We start from the raw sequence: 15,943 nt of genomic DNA on the forward strand, positions 1-15,943 counted from the left end.
AATCACTGGGGCACAGCTGGAGGTCATATTAACACACACACACACACACACACACACACACACACACACACACACACACACACACACACACACACACACACACACACACACACACACACACACACACACACACACACACATTAACCCATAATTCCACAATAAAATGACAAAACGACAGCAGACCACACCGAACTACAGCAGTTTCAATCAAGGGCGGGAAATGACATATCATGCATTTAAATGATCACTATATATGCTGAATTCTGGAGGTAACACAGGGATTTTAGCCTTTGCAGACCATTGACATGCACTAAAACCTTTAGAACACACTACAGGAAAGGGAAAAGCCCTATAAAATATAAACGGGACCCTTAGAAATGCTCTTATTTTGCTTGTAAAGAGTCTCAAAAGCTGTATAAATGGCATCTTCTTGGACTTCATTAAGCCCTGTCATCCCAGCAATTACTTTAAGACGCCATGGGAATCGTTATGTAATGAAACACCGAAACCCACTGAGCCGAAACTGTCCGATAGAAATCAGAAATTTGAAAGGGTCCCCCTCGGCTAATCTTATAATCTTTGAGGGATTTCACCCTCTGCATGCTCAAACCCAGACTGTGCTCTTCACACGTTTGAATGCATTTTTGGTTAATTAGTTTAAGGAGATCCTACTTTGTGATAGTTTGATGTGATTTTCTGTATAAGGAGGTTATTCAGTGATTCCTTGTGCTATTGAAAGGTGTTTCGGGTGCTTTGAATCAATAAATGTGGGGGATAAAGGACTCACTAATCCTCTTCCACACGCTTTGACGAATATAAAGAGATTAACAAATGTTTTCTCCCCTCTTCTTCCTCTGCTCATGTCCTCCAGATGTGACTTTGCATGCAGATTTGCACGGTCACAGTTTACAGAGGAGTCTTTAAGGAATACTGAGCCCAGACAGAGAGCAAATTGAAGCTGGAATTAGAGATGACTTATAGAGCAGTGTTTTAAGGACACCAGCGAGGATAATAATATCTCTCAATGGAAAATAGGTCGTATTTCACAGGAGTTATTCATCATTTTCACGGCCCTTTTCTTCTAATTTTGGTTTTGAAGTTGCTATGCAGGTTGTTTCTTTATAATGCATAAACCAGTCATGTGATTTAACATGTTGGGCCACTTGGAGGCGCCAGAAACACGGCATTAACATATTATCAGTTTTTTAGTTGATTGGCACCCAGCAGAGAGGCTTTAAAGAGGCCCTATTCTGCTTTTGGGGGGTTTTCCCTTTCCTGTAGTATGTTATATAGGTTTAAATGCATGTCAATGGCTCTCTAGCAGCTAGATCCTCCACTATGTCCAGGTAAATTGGCTTCTTTATCACATTACAGTCCATTTTGCCTTTGTTAATAGTGCCAGACATGCTGCTGAATTCTTTCTGTTCAGGTATGAGCTAATTGGCTGGAAAAATAATGCCCAACATGTCAGAGGCAATCATGTTCAAATTTAGCAGCGATCCTTCCTCACAGCTTTCCAATCCGCTGCACATTTTCCATTATGTCTTTCCTTGCTCTTATGTATTTGTTTTGCAATTGCTGAAGCCAGTTCGGTGTTCCCTGCAACCTCATATGTCTTTTTATCTGAGGAAGCTCAATATTGTCCAGATATGAAACTAGTTTTGCCTGCAAAAACTGTTAATCCGTCCCACCACAGGGCTCTCCGTGTGTCCGCTGTAGTACACTCTCCACCACCATCACATGCAACTTTGATTTAGTTCACGAAGCAAAAAAATTCCTCGGTTTAATCCCAATAACGTCACAGCCACGGGCTTCAGATTAGCATCCCCCTGAGTGACTGAGATACACACACACACACACACACACACACACTTAAGACTGAGTGTGTGTGAATGATCATACTTTACGAGAAAGCCTCAACTTTTTGCACGTGTAAATCATCACATGGAAACGTAGCCAGCAAGGCGTGTGTAATTTGCTTCTGCACGTGAGGAGAAGACCATCAGTGCTAATCTCTGTTTGAACTAAAACCTGAGAAATATTATGTAAACTGTAGACTAAATAAGTGAAACACCTTTTAAGTTGATTTGGTGCAACCTTTCAACCTCTTTGGCATTTATTTAGAGTCCTCTTTCCTGATGCGGTCAATCAAATTAGTCTTTTAGCTCTGATTTTGGTCGCCTCCAACCTTTTCATGGGATTTGTTGACAATCGCAAACATAGAAATGATTGCCAACCTTTTCCTGGTGGCTTTAAAACTCTTATTTTCCTATAATATAAAAGATGGTTGTGTTTTCTGTCTTATTTGTTGGTTTTATCTGATTGTTTGTTCTGCAGGATTAAGAGAAAACCTACTTGCTTAGCAAAAGGTTGAGGCGTGGGCCGCAAAAGAACCAATTCAATTATAGAGCGGATATGAATCATGCGGGAAATAGATGCATCATTTTTCAGTCTTTGTTCTTTCTTTGGCTTTTTATCTCATCTATCTCAACCCATGTAAACCTCCAGAGCAGTTTTCCCTCCATGAAAACCTTGCAAATAATCAATTAAGCTCCAATTAATGAGATCTCCTCTCAATGAAAAGCGTTCAGTGTCATACCCGTCCTCCTGTCTCACCGGGACGTAGACGCAGTGTGACGACGCACAGGACCACAGACTGCTGCTAATGGTGAGGGAATGATTGCCATTCTTTTCCTAGTAGCCTTATAACACTTATATGTGCAAAGAAGGTCAGATTTGTTGGTTTGTCTGATTGTTTTTCTGCTTTGTCGGCAGGATTACGGGAAAATCTACTGGCTTAATTTTCATAGAACTTGGGAAAAGGGTGACGCATGAGCCAAGGAAGAACCAATTATTGAGCGGGAATACATCTTAGATATATGCATTGTTTTTCCCTTATGTAATATCTGCACTCTCAGAAATCCCTTTCAGGTTTTCGTCTACATCCATCACTTTGGCTTTTATCTCCTCTTTGATTCAGCCGACAGACATTGACCTCAACACAGTTAAACCTCCAGAGCACTTTTCCTCTACAAAAAACCTTGCGAATAAACAATTAAGCTCCAATTAATGAGTTCTCCCTTCATACCCGTCCTCCTGCCGCACCGGGACGAAGCCCTCGGTGTGGATGACACACTGTCCGTTGGGCAGGACCGCGGACTGCTGCAGCTTCTGGGTTTGCCTCCTCTCCGAGATGCCCTGCAGGAGTCGCAGCTCCCCAAAGTTTCCGGCCACGGCCTCCGGCGACCTCAAGCTGCTCCGGCCCGGGTGGCCTTGCGCGGAGGTCATCTCCATCTCCGAATTGTTTTTGTTCTCCAAGTACATGATGAGGCTGCAGGGGAGGAAGAATTCAGATTTAGTTTCTCAAAATAGTTCAAATTAAAAGTTTAATAATCCAGTAACCAGCTATTGTATTTCATCTTGATATGGAAAACGCTTCAGCAAAGTGTTGCCTATTTACACATCCAGCAGATAGGGAGCAACATCAGCATTCATTTTTCTAAATTCATCAAGTCATGTTTCTTAATACCTGGTTAATATAAGTCTACATTTCCATCTCTTTTACCTCTCTTTTTGGTCTCCACCAACCGTCTATATCTATCTCTAAGCCTCTATGTTCACTAGCCTGGTCTTCCTGCCATTGCTAGGTATGTCCATTGTGTATTCAATGCTATAAACATTTCCCTGTAGCTGCTGACACTGAGATGAGTGAACCTGAATACTTAAAACCAAAAGAGGAAACTGGCAATAAACATAACACTGCATTATATCACATTTTAGCTGAGCAAACATTACTCATTGAGCAGACACAAAGCAATATTAGCATTTATTAAACCATGTTTCTAACCACCTGGCAAATCCAAATCCAAAATGCTTTAGTCACAGGCTGGAAAACACAAACAATAAACTGAGACACAACGTTGTCATATGATCACCTATAGGCTTGAAAACAGTTCCCATCCAGCAAGATATGGAGCAACAATAGCATTCATTAGCATAGCCATGTTTTCCCAACACATGTTGACTAAAAGGCGAATACTTTGTCTCATTTAGCTCTGTTTTTGGTCTCCACCGACCAAAAAGGGGAAACATCCGTCTCTCTAGCTCCTAAACGCTAACCAAACACGGTCATATTATCACCTGTAGGCTTGCTGTTTACCCATCCAGCAGATAGCCACATCTATTTTCAATCATCTGGGGAATACTACTCTAACATTCTCTCACTTTAAGCTTGGTTTTAGCTTTCCACAAACTTCTTAGGGAAATATATCTCTCTTAAATCTTTTCTAGCACTTCTTTGTGAGGGTTAGCTAGTTATGTTAGCTAGCTGTCAACTTTGTCTTTCTCCTTTTTGGTGCTGGGTCAGTCCCTGTAGCTGCTGACACTAATACAGTGAAGTTACCTGCTGGAAAACCAAAACAATAAACTAAAATGAAAGATGATTACACCTTTTAGCTTGATATGCTAACACTTTTGCAAACAGTTGCTTATTAACACATCCAGCAGAAAGAAAGCTATATTAGCATTCCTGTAAAACCTTGTTCCTAAATATAGCTCTGACGTCGTCTCTCTTTAAGCTTTAGTTACAGGATGGAAAACCAAAGCAGTAAACTATAACACAACACTGTCATATTACACCTTTCGGCTTGCACTCAGTTTACACAGCCAGTCCCTAAATACAGCAGCCACATGAGCATCCATTTTCAATCATGTGTCTGACCATCTGGGAAATGTAAGTCTAATATCCTCTCTCTTTCAGCCTGGTTTTTAGTCTGCACACACTTCTTAGGGAAATATCTTTCTCCTAAACTTCATGGTCCTCATTTGTTAGTGTTTGTTAGCTAGTTGTCAACTTGCAACCAGTTTCAACAGCCAGCTGTTATGGAGCAGCATTAGCATTCATTTTCAATCATGTATTACCATCTGGGTAATGCTAGTGTCTTTGTTTGAGGACCAAGAGTTGGTCTTAAATAGAACAAGAAGCTTCTCTTTAAAGTATAACACTATTTATTAACATGACGTCACAGTAAGTCCACAAGGGAAACACAGCTTTCTGCTAAAACAGCTCCCTGTAGCCACTGAGGCTAAGAGGAGTGAACCAAAATAAGGTAAGAGAAGATGTACCTTTATTAATCCCCGTGGGGAAATTCGAGAAAACTAAGGTGCTGGACAAGCAAGACTATAAACTGAAACAAGCACAAGTCTTTAAATTGAGTCACCTCTGAGCTTGATATGGCACAACCAAACAGTTGACACACCACACAGGTACAGAGCTATGTTCACTTATAGACATGTTTTTGACCAAGAGCTGCTGATGCTGAGAGTAGGGAACAAAAACAATGAACTGGAAGACACTGAAAAAGCTCCAACACAACCATCGATAATACTACAGGTACTACATCTTGTTCTGAACATCGATTCCAGCCTTAATTGGATCAATAAAATGAAATGTGTAGCAGCTTTAAACTGTTTTAATCAAACGTCTCTTTTCTTTTCTCTTATCAACTTCCCAAATCAGAGCTTCACCCAGCGGCACAGCTCTCTTTCCTTCACATCACTATCTTTCCTCTCCCCGGCCAGAAGGAAAGAAGGCTCTGCTTCACAAAGAGCGAACTGTTGTCAGCTTGATTTACTGCACACGTTAAGCACCACACCTGATTCCCACACACTTCCTCATGTAAATTCAGTCATGCCCCTCCGACCCAGAGGCGGGCCATCATGCGTTACAACAGAGAGTGATTCAGTCAGTGTACCCAGAATGCACAGCGGGGGTCAGAGGAGGAGGTCAGCTATACAGCTGACATGTGGGCCGACACAAAGGCTGCATGAGTTCAGAGTATTATTGCTCACATGAAAAGCAACAGGAATTCACGTGTGACGTTCAGGCCCTGTGAGATAATTCCTCCTGAGGAGTGAGACTACAGTCTGAGAGGAGGCCCGAAACTGATCCCCGATACTGAACTATTTACAGGAACGTTTACAAGAGAATATAAGTAACAACAACCGCCCTATCACATTTCACACCATGAGTTAATCCCCTGGTATGATATACACAGTTATTAAAGCAGCTTTAAAGATTCATTCATTGTGTTTTTAATTAAATGTCTTACTGTAATTTTAAATGAAAGAACTGCTGTAAGGAACCAAACTCATTTTCAGTAAACATATATTAAATACATATTTCAAATTAGATATATTATTATAAATACTATTTATTAAGTACATTAATTATGTATATTTAGTTAATAATTATTATTTATTAACATGCATAAAAACCTACTCAAGTTAATAAATAATGCACAATTTGTTTGCAAATTATACATTTATTATAAGGTTTCATTATTGATCATATACTCCAGATCTAATAGGAATATTAATTAAGTAATTAATTTTAATGACATTTTTAATGTTATTTTATTTGGCTATTTTTTATTTGTATTTTATTACTTGTTTATTTGTATTTGTATTTATTTATTTATTTCATTTTATTCATTTTGTTAGTATTTGAATGTTTTTTTTACACTATTTTACTTGTACTTTTATTTGTATTTGTATTGTATTTATTTGTATTTTATTTGACTCTTTTTTATACTGATTTTTTACATTTATTTCCCTTCATTTTATTTGTATTTTATATTCTATCATGTCATTTTATTAAAACATTTATCAGTTGATATTATTCCACTTAAATCCATTTTTCCCTATTTATTCATTACAGACACAGACAACACCTGAGTGACTTAAATGACATTCAATACGTCCTGAACCTATCCTTTTTCCCTGCCCTGAGAGGGATGTCAGGCTGCTGTTGGACCCTCACTAACATCCGCATCCAATGCTTGTGCTGACGCTCACAGAGGAGATGCTTAATGTGGGCGGCGTGAGACGACAAACACAAACTGCTTGCTTTATTTCTCCACCCTTCGTTCACAGCTCTAATTGATTCAGGAGGAACATCAACAGAAGTAATGGCTGCGACGCCACAGTTTGTCCTTCAATTTTCAACCTGTCTGAAAACACAACAGCCATTCATGCAACTTTTTACATAGAGGGATGAAAGGGATTTTTATTTTGCAAAGCTTTCGTAGGTCCTGCACACAGGAGCATTAGGACGTAATGCTTAAACCCCCTGAAACAAAGCCCACTAGTGTAACACACTGGTGTAAATCCATTATGCAGAGAATGCAAAAGGACAGAAAGAAACTGACTTTGTTATGTGAGCCGCTCCTCTCTCTCCACACGGTAAACGTCTGCACATAACTCTGTATAATTTGCATAATCGTCTATATATTTTTGCTCATTCTACACAACCTCTTTTCAGCTGCACTGCTCTTCCACTTTGAGTCATTGGTTGTCTCCTTGTGTTTCTGATATTTGACATATAAACTTCTCTTATTATAACATTGGTATAAAGTGATATTGATGTTTTGAAATATATTTTCCAAACATAATTATTAGGAAGCAAATTCCTTCCATGTTCTTTTCAATGTCCCTGATTCTGATTGAGATGAAATGCATGAAAGACAGATGGACAGAAATGAAAGTAATGAGACTTACCGATAAAGATGAGGCTGTTTTAAAAGATGAAGATGATGATGATGAAGAGGATGATGAAGGGGATGATGCTGAGGATGATAACGTTTATGAACCTCCAACAGAAAAGGCTTCACGCTGGAGTGCTGCAGATGTTGGGACTGTTTGCTGTGACGGTGAAGAGGAGACGTGGAGGTGATGCTTCCTCTGCTGCTGCCTGCAGAATGAGGAGATGTTGCTGAGCAGCGAGGGGTGAGGAGGAGAGGAGGGGGAGAAAGGGGGAGTGGCACTAAGAACCTCTCCCAGTCAATCACTCCCTCCACCTTTTTACAACCACACTCCCCACGCTGATTAGCTGCCCCCACCCACCCACTCCCCTCTCAAGCACTACAAATCCTGCAGCGCAAAGAACGACCGACTCTTTCACTTTGATTTTACTGAGCCATGCCACACACGTACTTTGTTCAAACTACAAAAATACAAAACAAATAAAGAAGTGCTTTTTATACCTTAAATCAAAAATGTAAACACATTTTAAAAAGTAACGTTTAAAACAATTTGAATTCATTTAAATAATCGTCCTTTTAAAACACATTTAAAGATTTAGAGTTGGATTAAAGCAACGTTTGATTTCAAAGATTACTCAAAAGGTGATCTATGCTTATCTTTTTGGGTGATTTTGAGATGTATGTGAGTTTTTCTGGGAGGGCGCGCTGTCACTAAGCCTAACCTGCTATGACAGGGGGAGACAACTCCACAGATGTAAGGTGTAGAGAGGTCAGACAGGTCAGAGAGAGAGCGGCTTCAAGGAAAACTTAACCCCCCCTCTTTTGCATTTTCAGGGATGGTTTTTTTTTATCACCAGCGGGGTTTTTACTTGTGTTAACCACACACCTTATTTCAGGCTTTCAGACCTTATTACAACAACCAAAAACACATTCAGAAACCATTGACTTCCAGACGAGGAGAAAGGAATTGCTCATATGCTAACTCATCTCAGGTTTAAGGACTCATGTTGCTTAGCCACATTTAGGGTTTCAAGGAAAAGAAAGAGAAGGGTCAGAAGGTCAGAGGGAGAGAAAATCTGCCCCATGAGATGTCAAAATGTCTGCGACAAAGAGTCCCTTTAGGTCCTTTTGATAAATCCAATGTCCTGCTGACATACTGATATACACCTGAACATCAGCAGGAGAGGACTCTTTAAAGTAGAGACACTACATACTGATATACACCTGAACATCAGCAGGAGAGGACTCTTTAAAGTAGAGACACTACATACTGATATACACCTGAACATCAGCAGGAGAGGACTCTTTAAAGTAGAGACGCTACATACTGATATACACCTGAACATCAGCAGGAGAGGACTCTTTAAAGTAGAGACACTACATACTGATATACACCTGAACATCAGCAGGAGAGGACTCTTTAAAGTAGAGACGCTACATACTGATATACACCTGAACATCAGCAGGAGAGGACTCTTTAAAGTAGAGACACTACATACTGATATACACCTGAACATCAGCAGGAGAGGACTCTTTAAAGTAGAGACTCTACATACTGATATACACCTGAAGATAAACGGCGGTAATTTCATCTTTTTAAATATTTGTCTTTGAAAGCAACACAACTGAGCAGAAATCCAGTGATCCAGAATAATGTAACCAACCCCCTGCTCCCGCCCCCCGCCCCCGCCCCCTCCGTACAAAAAATGATCCATCCAGTCCACTGAACCAAATCCCAAAATATACACCTATTAACTTCCCCCAAAAACTGCTCTCTGCAGCTGAGTGACCATTCTGAGTTTCCAGTCGGCTCCATTCTCAGAAATGAAGAGACAATGTTGTCTATTGAGCAGGGGAGGGGGGCGGGGGGGAAGGGGGAGTCACCTGGTCTGCAGGGCGATAAAACAGAAGGATTGTCCAGGGGAGGGGTGCACACTGTGGGATCACATGTAGAGAGCCGGGGGGGCGAGTGACGCAGGACTCGTCTCGATCCTGAGGTGCGTTCACTGACCTGAGGGCACTCTCCACATAACTGAGATTCATGGTTTCTATTCTTCTGCATTGGAGATTATTTCTGAAACAAGTCTTGTATTTACATCATCAGTTTCCATTTGTGTACAGACGATGGGGGGGGGGGGTGGGAGAATTCAAGCCTGGGGAGTAATGGATTACATGTAGCGGGATACAAAAAAAGGGACTTCACACAACTGCCTTCCAGTGGAGGAGTCTGGAGATGGATCTCCTGTAGGGGAGTTGTGGCAGTGGTGGTGAAGTCCATAGAGACTTGAATTGGGAACAGAAAGGTCACCGGTTCAAGTCCTCGATAGAACAAGTGCTACTGAGGGGTCCCTTAGCAAGGCAGTGTTCCCTACACTCCCAACACGAGGATGGGTCAAATGCAGAATGTACATTCCCCCTCTGTGGGACCAGTGAGGGTTCCTTCTTCTTCTTAAATCTCTGGGGGTGATTCACAGATGACATTATGAGGAGCAGTTACTGAGGTACTGAAGATGGTTTGACTGGGAAGAACATAGTGTAGAATACCAATTATAATATATCATCTATTGAAGTGTAAACATCCCAGAAAACAGGTATTTTGTTCTGGAGCTTTTCCATTAAGGTCCACGCTGGATTACAGTTTTTCTGAAAGGTCCCAGTGCGATATCTCGGGAACACCTGGAAGGAATGTCTTCAAATTTGGCTCGGACCTCAACTTTGACTTGAGGTTTTTGGGGGAAGTTAATGGGTGTATATTACACTATATTATTATAGCCTTTTTGTACATTTGTGTATTTCATTTACACTTTATTTTTTACTTCTAATTATTTGTATTTGTTTTGCTTCTCTTTGTATTTCGCTGCTGCAACGCAAAAACGTCCCAGTGTGGGATAAACAAAGTACGTCTGACTTAAGGATGAAATGAGGATACTTTGGTGGTTGAATCTTAAAGCCACATAAACATGTATCCAAGGCAAACCCGCTGAGTGGTGCCGATGATCGTTACAGCATCAGGTATTTGATAATTGATCAAATTAAAGTACTAAAAGGTTCAGATAGTGGCGCTAAAATCGCCTGAGAGTAACTTCAGTATCCAGGATATAGCCCCTTGTTGACATGAACGTTTGTACAGAATTTCACGGCAATTAATCCAATGGTTGATAGCCAGAAGCAAACGGCATTGCTAAACGGCTGCTAAATGGACCTTGTTGGCCGTCCGTCCATTCATCCATCCATCCATCCAGACTCAACGGCTGACACCCAACACAAGGCACAGAGCACAAATTCAGCCACAGCGTGAAGTCCATCTTTAACCAGAAACATGAACTAAAGTGTAACTCAGGATCTCGCTGAGCTCCTTTGGGGTTTGGCTTCTGATCTTCCCGAACAAAAGGAGTTGTTAATCCTAACGTAGATCTTGAGCTTTTATTGAACCTCAAAGTTGCACTTAATCTGCTGCCATCTATCACTAATTGCATCGTTTGGGAAACCCCTTTAAATATAACGCCATCTACATCTCTTTGTTCCCCAACGGGTAGGACTGGGCTTCATGGAGGGAATCAAGTATATCAACAGAAACATAAATGATAGAAAATTAAGTAAAGTAAATAAGTGAAATATTGGGCCACAAAATATATGACTTCCTGTTATTTGTTAATTATTGTCTATTTTTTAAATAGAAGCTGTCCTCTCAGTCAGCTGTTACAACACTGATTTAGAGGCAGTTATCAAACAGGAATGGAAAAGGTTTTTTTAAAGTTGTAGACACAGGACCATCAGGCCTCTTTGTCTAACTCCCACATGAAAGTCACATGCTGCTGCTGCTGCTGCCCTCCCTTCTCCCTCCCTCACTTTCTTTCTTTTTGGCTTTTTGGTTAAACTATCCTGAGCTGAGCAGCATCCCCCACCACCAATCACCTCACCACCGCTAAGCTAAAGGAGGCTAATGTTGGGCTATAAAGGAACTACAGCACGGTCACATGACTTCGCCTCACCACCGCTAAGCTAAAGGTGGCTAATGTTGGGCTATAAAGGAACTACAGCACGGTCACATGACTTCGCCTCACCACCGCTAAGCTAAAGGTGGCTAATGTTGGGCTATAAAGGAACTACAGCACGGTCACATGACTTCACCTCACCACCGCTAAGCTAAAGGAGGCTAATGTTGGGCTATAAAGGAACTACAGCACGGTCACATGACTTCAGGTCACCACCGCTAAGCTAAAGGCGGCTAATGTTGGGCTATAAAGGAACTACAGCACGGTCACATGACTTCACGTCACCACCGCTAAGCTAAAGGCGGCTAATGTTGGGCTATAAAGGAACTACAGCACGGTCACATGACTTCAGGTCACCACCGCTAAGCTAAAGGCGGCTAATGTTGGGCTATAAAGGAACTACAGCACGGTCACATGACTTCACCTCACCACCGCTAAGCTAAAGGTGGCTAATGTTGGGCTATAAAGGAACTACAGCACGGTCACATGACTTCACCTCACCACCGCTAAGCTAAAGGAGGCTAATGTTGGGCTATAAAGGAACTACAGCACAGTCACATGACTTCAGGTCACCACCGCTAAGCTAAAGGTGGCTAATGTTGGGCTATAAAGGAACTACAGCACGGTCACATGACTTCACCTCACCACCGCTAAGCTAAAGGAGGCTAATGTTGGGCTATAAAGGAACTACAGCACGGTCACATGACTTCACGTCTCCACCGCTAAGCTAAATCTAAAGTTGTGCAAATGTGAATTTTCCTTTCCAAAACAAATTGATGATGAAATGTTTAGCAGTCCAAATATAAGTTCAAAGTGTTGAAGGGGGAGGTGTGTGTCAGCCTGCTAAGCCAGATTTAGGGTTTTAAGGAAAAGCAAGCAAAAGGTCAGAGGGTCACAGGGAATTCGGGCGAAATTCCGGGCTTCAAACCAAACGGATTTATTTCGATTCATCCTGAGGGGGGACATGAAGTTTTAAATAAAATGTCATAGCAATCAATTCAAGTCGATATATTTGGACATTTAAAGACATTGAACACACACTTTTCTGGTTAGTACATTTCCTCGATTTTTTGGACAAATTCTGCCTTTTTTCGCGATGGGTCAATAAATTCTAAATTGCTCGATGGACAAAAATAATGGTGAAGAACTTCAATATAATCACCCGTTTTGTCGGCCTATCCCTGCTACCCGTGGATTCACATCCCTACCTCCTTTAATGCACTCTTGTTAAAGTAAAGCCGATGTTGGCCTTCAGGGTAATGACGCAGCCAACAAACACTTTCCTGGAAAGCAATGGATCTCCATATGATGCTCTCACATTCATCACATGCCTGTGCACGTTGAGCTCAGGGGAAACACAAATACAGAAATCTCTCATGTCAGGGGTTCTCACAGTCTCAGGGCCTCCCCTCAGACTAAGCTTGATCGAAGGCGCCACCTCAGCCCCCCCCAAGTTAGTTTACTTGCTTAGTGTGGCTGAATGCCTGGACGCCTATAGGATAATGATTGTATTTGATCCCAAAGACACTCAAGATTTAAGACGAGGAAGTTTAATATTGCTGTTTGAAATAACTTCACACTACACCAAATACATAAAACCTCTGGTATTTATACCGTGTGTGGGAACGCTGTGGATGCATCATTTTCCTGCTTGAATAGTCCAGAAACCTTCAAAGGACACATTGGGAATGATGTTGAATCCAATGTTGTGGATGGAAGTGTTGCCCGGACAGTCTGTGAGCCGTTCGTTTATTTATATTCATTATTTATGAATTTACGAGTCTTTCTCTTCTCAAATGTTTTCAAATGTTTTGAGATCTGACGGAGCAGGGTGTACTTTAGTTAGTCCTTTTATCAGAGATGTCTCTGTTTGTTTTTAGAGTGTGTCAGGATGGATCCCTTCCCCTTTTACCTGCAAACTAAATCTACCTAAAAGATCCTGAACCTGATTGATGGAAACGTTACGTCGATGTTTCCCTAAAGCACAGTGGTGGCGAAGTCCATAGGGATTTGGTTTGGGAACTGGAAGGTCACCTGTTCAAGTCCCTGAAAGACCAAATGCTACTGAGGTGTCCCTAAGCAAGTCACCGTTCCCTACACTGCTCCTCGTGTATAATGGCAGCCCTCTGCTCCTCACACGACACTGTACTGCGCTGTAAATCATGTCACAGAACATACTGTAATAAATAACGCTGCCGTTATTTTACAGGAAAAAGTCTTACAGTGTAGGATGGGTCAGGTGGAGAATGTAAATGTCGCCTCACTGGGACCATTAAGGGTCCCTTCTATTCTATCCCCCAGATGGTTATCGGTTTACGCGGTGAGGTCGTCCATTCGATCAGCCTGGTCCAAACCAAGCAGCAACTCAACGGCAAAAAAAACAATCAAAATCTCTACAAAAAAAGGTTAGAGACGACACAGCTGAACATAGAAGTTATTGAGAGAAAAACAACAGGTCAGATGTGGGAGGCTGTGGCGCAGTGGGATAGTGCGGATCAGGGAAGAGCTGGTTCGAGTCCCACTGCAGTCGTTGAGTCCTTGGACACTTCACATCAAATTGCTGTGGGGGATTGTTCACACAGTATTGAATGTGTAAAAGTCGCTTTGGATATAATAAGTGGCATGAAATGTAATGTAGATCAAACAGGGAAGCTAATGGTTGAAAATAGAGGGGGAGGGAGGGAGCAACTGCCACAGGGAGCACGCATTGGTTGGTATCCGCCATAAAGTGCTTTGAAAAACCAGCTCACAAATCCACATTGCGATTGACTCCTCTCAGTTATGAAATATAGAAGTCCCACTGTGCACATTTACTCTTTACTTTAAAACTAAAGCCATATTTTTCCACTCCTGTTCACTAAGCCTCCTCTGCAACAGTCTGGAGCTCCGAGTCGCTCTTTAGAAACCTCGCTCTCGTGAACTAACCAGAACTGTTGTAAATTTAGCAAATGAGTCAAGCATTCACAGCGAGTGATACAAATAGAAAGACATGGAAAGACAGCAGTAGGAATAAGGCATAACATTTCCCTCCTGTGTACTAGCTTTTCCAACAACCAAAATAACACATAACTACAGTATGAATGGAGACTTATCCCCCCCACACACACACACACACACACACACTCTCCCTGACTGTATTTGAAGCACCTGACTCGCAGCAGCATAATGTACTTTGTGATTATTCCCTGGAAGCAAAGCACTAAGTCCACAAAGAATGCTAATGGTTTTTAAGCCAAATCAAGCCTTCATAAAACAGGACAGGTTTTTTACTCTCATGCCTTTGAACTACACGTGAAGCTACAACGTGAAGCGCACACACACACACACACACACACACACACACACACACACACACACACACACACACACACACACACACACACACACACACACACACACACACACACACACACACACACACACACACACACACACACACACACACACACACACACACACACACACACACACGGTATTTTACTACATGAGGAATGTGAAGCGGTGCCTGTGCACGAGTGACGGGGAGGGGGGTCGGCATCACATCACCTTTCTCCCAGCGAGAGAAACGTGAAGGAGGCTCGGCCCTCATGATGCTGACAGAGGGAATTGTGGGAGGTGTCCTTTAATCCCACCGAGCGCCAGAGTTAACATCTACACAGTACTCAGGTCTGGTACTTGAGTAAAGTAGAAGTACTCAGGTCTGGTACTTGAGTAAAGTAGAAGTACTCAGATCTTGTACTTGAGTTAAAGTAGAAGTACTCAGATCTTGTACTTGAGTTAAAGTAGAAGTACTCAGATCTTGTTCTTGAGTAAAGTAGAAGTACTCAGATCTTGTACTTGAGTAAAGTAGAAGTACTCAGATCTTGTTCTTGAGTAAAAGTAGAAGTACTCAGGTCTTGTTCTTGAGTAAAGTAGAAGTACTCAGATCTTGTTCTTGAGTAAAGTAGAAGTACTCAGATCTTGTTCTTGAGTAAAGTAGAAGTACTCAGATCTTGTACTTGAGTAAAGTAGAAGTACTCAGATCTTGTACTTGAGTAAAGTAGAAGTACACAGATCTTGTACTTGAGTAAAGTAGAAGTACTCAGATCTTGTACTTGAGTAAAGTAGAAGTACTCAGATCTTGTTCTTGAGTAAAGTAGAAGTACTCAGATCTTGTACTTGAGTAAAGTAGAAGTACTCAGATCTTGTACTTGAGTAAAGTAGAAGTACACAGATCTTGTACTTGAGTAAAGTAGAAGTACTCAGATCTTGTACTTGAGTAAAGTAGAAGTACTCAGATCTTGTACTTGAGTAAAGTAGAAGTACTCAGGTCTTGTACTTGAGTAAAGTAGAAGTACTCAGATCTTGTACTTGAGTAAAGTAGAAGTACTCAGATCTTGTACTTGAGTAAAGTAGAAGTACTCAGAT

General features: G+C 41.5%; 1 protein-coding gene across 1 annotated transcript in view; it reads right to left on the reverse strand.

Moving 5' to 3' along the window:
* oca2 (oculocutaneous albinism II) overlaps window positions 1–3,324 on the reverse strand; it is a 33,944-nt gene extending 30,620 nt beyond the window's left edge. Inside the window, exon 1 of the mRNA XM_063891792.1 lies at window positions 3,089–3,324. Within this exon, the coding sequence (XP_063747862.1) occupies window positions 3,089–3,324 (236 nt within the window). The remainder of the gene's footprint in view (window positions 1–3,088) is intronic.
* Window positions 3,325–15,943: the final 12,619 nt, after the last annotated feature.

Source organism: Eleginops maclovinus, chromosome 9, assembly GCF_036324505.1.
Source record: "Eleginops maclovinus isolate JMC-PN-2008 ecotype Puerto Natales chromosome 9, JC_Emac_rtc_rv5, whole genome shotgun sequence".
NCBI lineage: Eukaryota > Metazoa > Chordata > Actinopteri > Perciformes > Eleginopidae > Eleginops > Eleginops maclovinus.